Source organism: Alligator sinensis, unplaced genomic scaffold, assembly GCF_000455745.1.
Source record: "Alligator sinensis unplaced genomic scaffold, ASM45574v1 scaffold432_1, whole genome shotgun sequence".
Classification (NCBI taxonomy): Eukaryota; Metazoa; Chordata; order Crocodylia; family Alligatoridae; genus Alligator; species Alligator sinensis.
Genome location: NW_005841998.1, coordinates 2,337,481 through 2,340,633, shown reverse-complemented (window position 1 = coordinate 2,340,633; position 3,153 = coordinate 2,337,481). Strand labels below are relative to the sequence as shown.

The 3,153-nt window shown below is 38.1% G+C and overlaps 1 protein-coding gene across 2 annotated transcripts in view; it reads right to left on the bottom strand.

Moving 5' to 3' along the window:
• PSME4 (proteasome activator subunit 4) overlaps positions 1-3,153 on the bottom strand; it is a 118,765-nt gene that overhangs the window by 66,700 nt on the left and 48,912 nt on the right. For both annotated transcript variants that reach the window (XM_025201589.1, XM_006021587.3), the window contains one exon: positions 695-852. In XM_025201589.1, coding sequence (XP_025057374.1) covers positions 695-852 — 158 coding nt within the window. The remainder of the gene's footprint in view (positions 1-694; positions 853-3,153) is intronic.

Sequence of the window (3,153 nt, the reverse complement as noted above, 5' to 3'; positions counted from 1 at the left end):
TAGTTTCCCCTCCCCCTCCCATTCCATCCACTTCACTGCTGCCGCATCCAGGGGAGCAGGGCACAGTGCGGGGAGCAAGGCCAGCTGTACTGGCCTCTCCCCCCGCTCCTTCCCGTGTCCCCACCATCGTGGCGGTGCACTGCCACCTGTCTAAACGCTTCTTTGCACTCATTGACTGTGTGTCAGCCAATCAGAGCACGAATAGAGCGTTATAGACAGACAGACAGACCGACCGACCAAGGCTTTTATAATATTAGAATATTTTTGGTTGGGGTACTTGAGGGAAGAAGGCAAAGGGCACCCAGTAGCTTTCATAGATACATGGGAGCCTAGAAAGGTGGGAAAGGAGCCCCACATCTTGCTTCACAGAGAAGCATTACAGTTTAGTGTTTGCCCTGTTTAGGGGACACTATCTATATGAGTTTTTACAACAGCCAAGTCCACGTACTGTAGTCTTTTCTTAGACTGAGGCTCATATTGATGCAAGAACTACTATATGCTGACTTTTTAAAAGTGTGCTTTATCTTGGGAGTTCAAAAATAAAAGGAAATAATTTGCAGCTATTATGAGATTATTCTTATACACTTAACTGTATTTTTAATAGTACCAGGGCAATATGTGCTAACTTTTTAACATAAGCCATGCAAACTAACTAGATACAAAGTCACCTTTTGTAACCCACAATATTACTAACCTGGACATTTCTAGTTTTCCTTCTGTATGGTGTTCCAGTTTTGTGAGCTCAGGCTGAAGAAAAGTATCCAATAAGTAAAAGGCAAAGTTTATTTCCTCAGATGAAGGAACATGCCACTGGATATCCAGGTTCCACAAGTCGCCTGGTTTACCCCAGTCCTATACAAACAGAAGCACAACATTTCTCCATTTAGCAAGCTATAAAGCAAAACACTTGTTTAAAAAGTACTTAAATGAATACTTATTTCCAAACACAAAAAATGTTCCTTTAAAAATAACAAACCACTCCTAAATATGAATTTGAATGGTTTTGAAAGATTGAAATATAGTTGCCAACCCAAGGGGGAAGAAAAAAAAAATCTGTAATACATTTGGAACACAAAGACAAGCTTGAAATGAATAATTAGCTAAAGACTTCTGCATTTGCATCAAGACAATCTTCCCACCCGAAGACAGAGAAAGTGCCCAGTTATAACTTAATAACTATTCTCCAACTATTTGGGTTGGTCTAATAAAAGATATCAAATTCACCCAAGCAACCTTGTCTGCCTATATCCTTAGACCAACACGGCTACAACCTACACCCCTGCAGTTATGACTTCCATTTTTGATCTTTCCAGCAAAGATCAGAAAAACCTTAAGACTGAAATCTGGTAAGATGGTTATCATTTGAGCTACAATCATGAAATTAGGTATCCTCATTCAGCACCCAAAGACTCCACAAATTTTACATTAACCATTTCATGCTGCATCTGGCTAGCATGGTTCTCCATGTTAACAATGTACCTCTTATTTCTTGATTTCTACGCAGCAGAGCTCATTACGCTATAGAATCCGCAAATTTGGAGTGCACAGAAAAATGCTTAAAAGTGAGCAAATTAACAGAGACTGGAGACTTGCCACAGAACATCTGCTATGTAGTTACTCTTCTTGTGGCTGTAATCATCCCATGACAGAAACATAACAAAATAGGACTCAGAGATTTTCAGAAGTGATCTATAGTCTATGCCTTCTGGCCAGAGGCAGAACCATCCCTATCCAACTTGTCCTACATAAATCCATCGTCTAACCTATTAGTAAAGCTACACATTTACCTCTGACACAGCCACAAGACATAACACCCTAACCTGCCACAGGTTAGGCAGGGGGAAAATAGCAGCCCATTTCCTGCTGCTGCAAGGGCTGTTAAATAGTCAATAAATGAACACTAAATCAGAACAACTTGGACCTGTTTCTTTCACAGCTGAGTTGTCCTACTTAACAGATACTGAACATCAGAAATTCTGCTTTAAGTCTCCAACCACTGAATTTAGCGTGATTATTTGTTCATGCTCTGAGATATTCAGAGGAAATATAGATGTGAAGTGAGCTAGTAATAAGCACACTCTTCCCTGCTTATGAGGGTGAGAGATCCAAATTAGCTATGGTTGCATCATCTGAGTCTGCTTGCCAGCTGCCTCTGTATCCACTGACCTTCTCTAACACTATGCAGTGCTCTGTGAATAAGATCTTACCAATATTTCTAAAGCTTTTAGTTTAGCAGACCCTGGAAATAAATCAATCAATCTAGTACAAGGAACAAAGTGAAGACTACAGTTGTACAAAGCAGTCTGCTGCTAATTTGTCATCTTCAGGGAAAAATAACCAAGCTCTCCATGAAAATCGACAGAACGATAAGAAAAGATAGGAAAAAAACCCCAGGAGACAAAAGAAGCAACAGATAAAAAATTATGACAATTTCCAGTTGTTATAAAAAGGGCTAGTTAAGCATGTGCTAAGCACTTAAAAAGACACAAAGAGCACTTAAGAATGTCGCTTCCTCTTCATATCAACCTTGAAGTAACATAGGTATATTCTTACTATAAGGCATGCACAGTTATGTGACTTAATTTTCATTTCATATAAATGCTTAACTGCATTAGCTTTCAGGTAACGATGGTGAGACCTGCAATGATTTTATTTTATGAAAGCTTGATTAGGCTTCTTTAGAGACTGGATAACCAACTGACAATTTGTCCTTTGTTTGCATGTTATACATCAATAGGTCACCTCAAGGATGATATAAACCAGCAGACTTGCAAATAATTCAAGTATGTGTGTGTATATATACATATATATTTACACACACACACACACACCCCCCTGCTGCCTCTAATCTTATTTTAACTAAATTGGAAATGCAACAACATAGTTTAATTGTAGATTTGTAACTCTGATCATCGTATGTAAATAACTCTTGGAATGTCTGTCTAATTCTCCGTACTGATCATCTTTACATGCATTTGTTTTATTATTAATATATTCCAATATCTCCATTTGTAAAAAGAAAGGGTATAGATTTGGATCAACAGATAAAAGGAAAGATAGCATTTTTGAAGATCATATCTAACATGTCAGTGATTTTTTCTGACAGGTATTTATATCATTTATTTGCTTTAAAAGAATAGCTGGAATATCAAA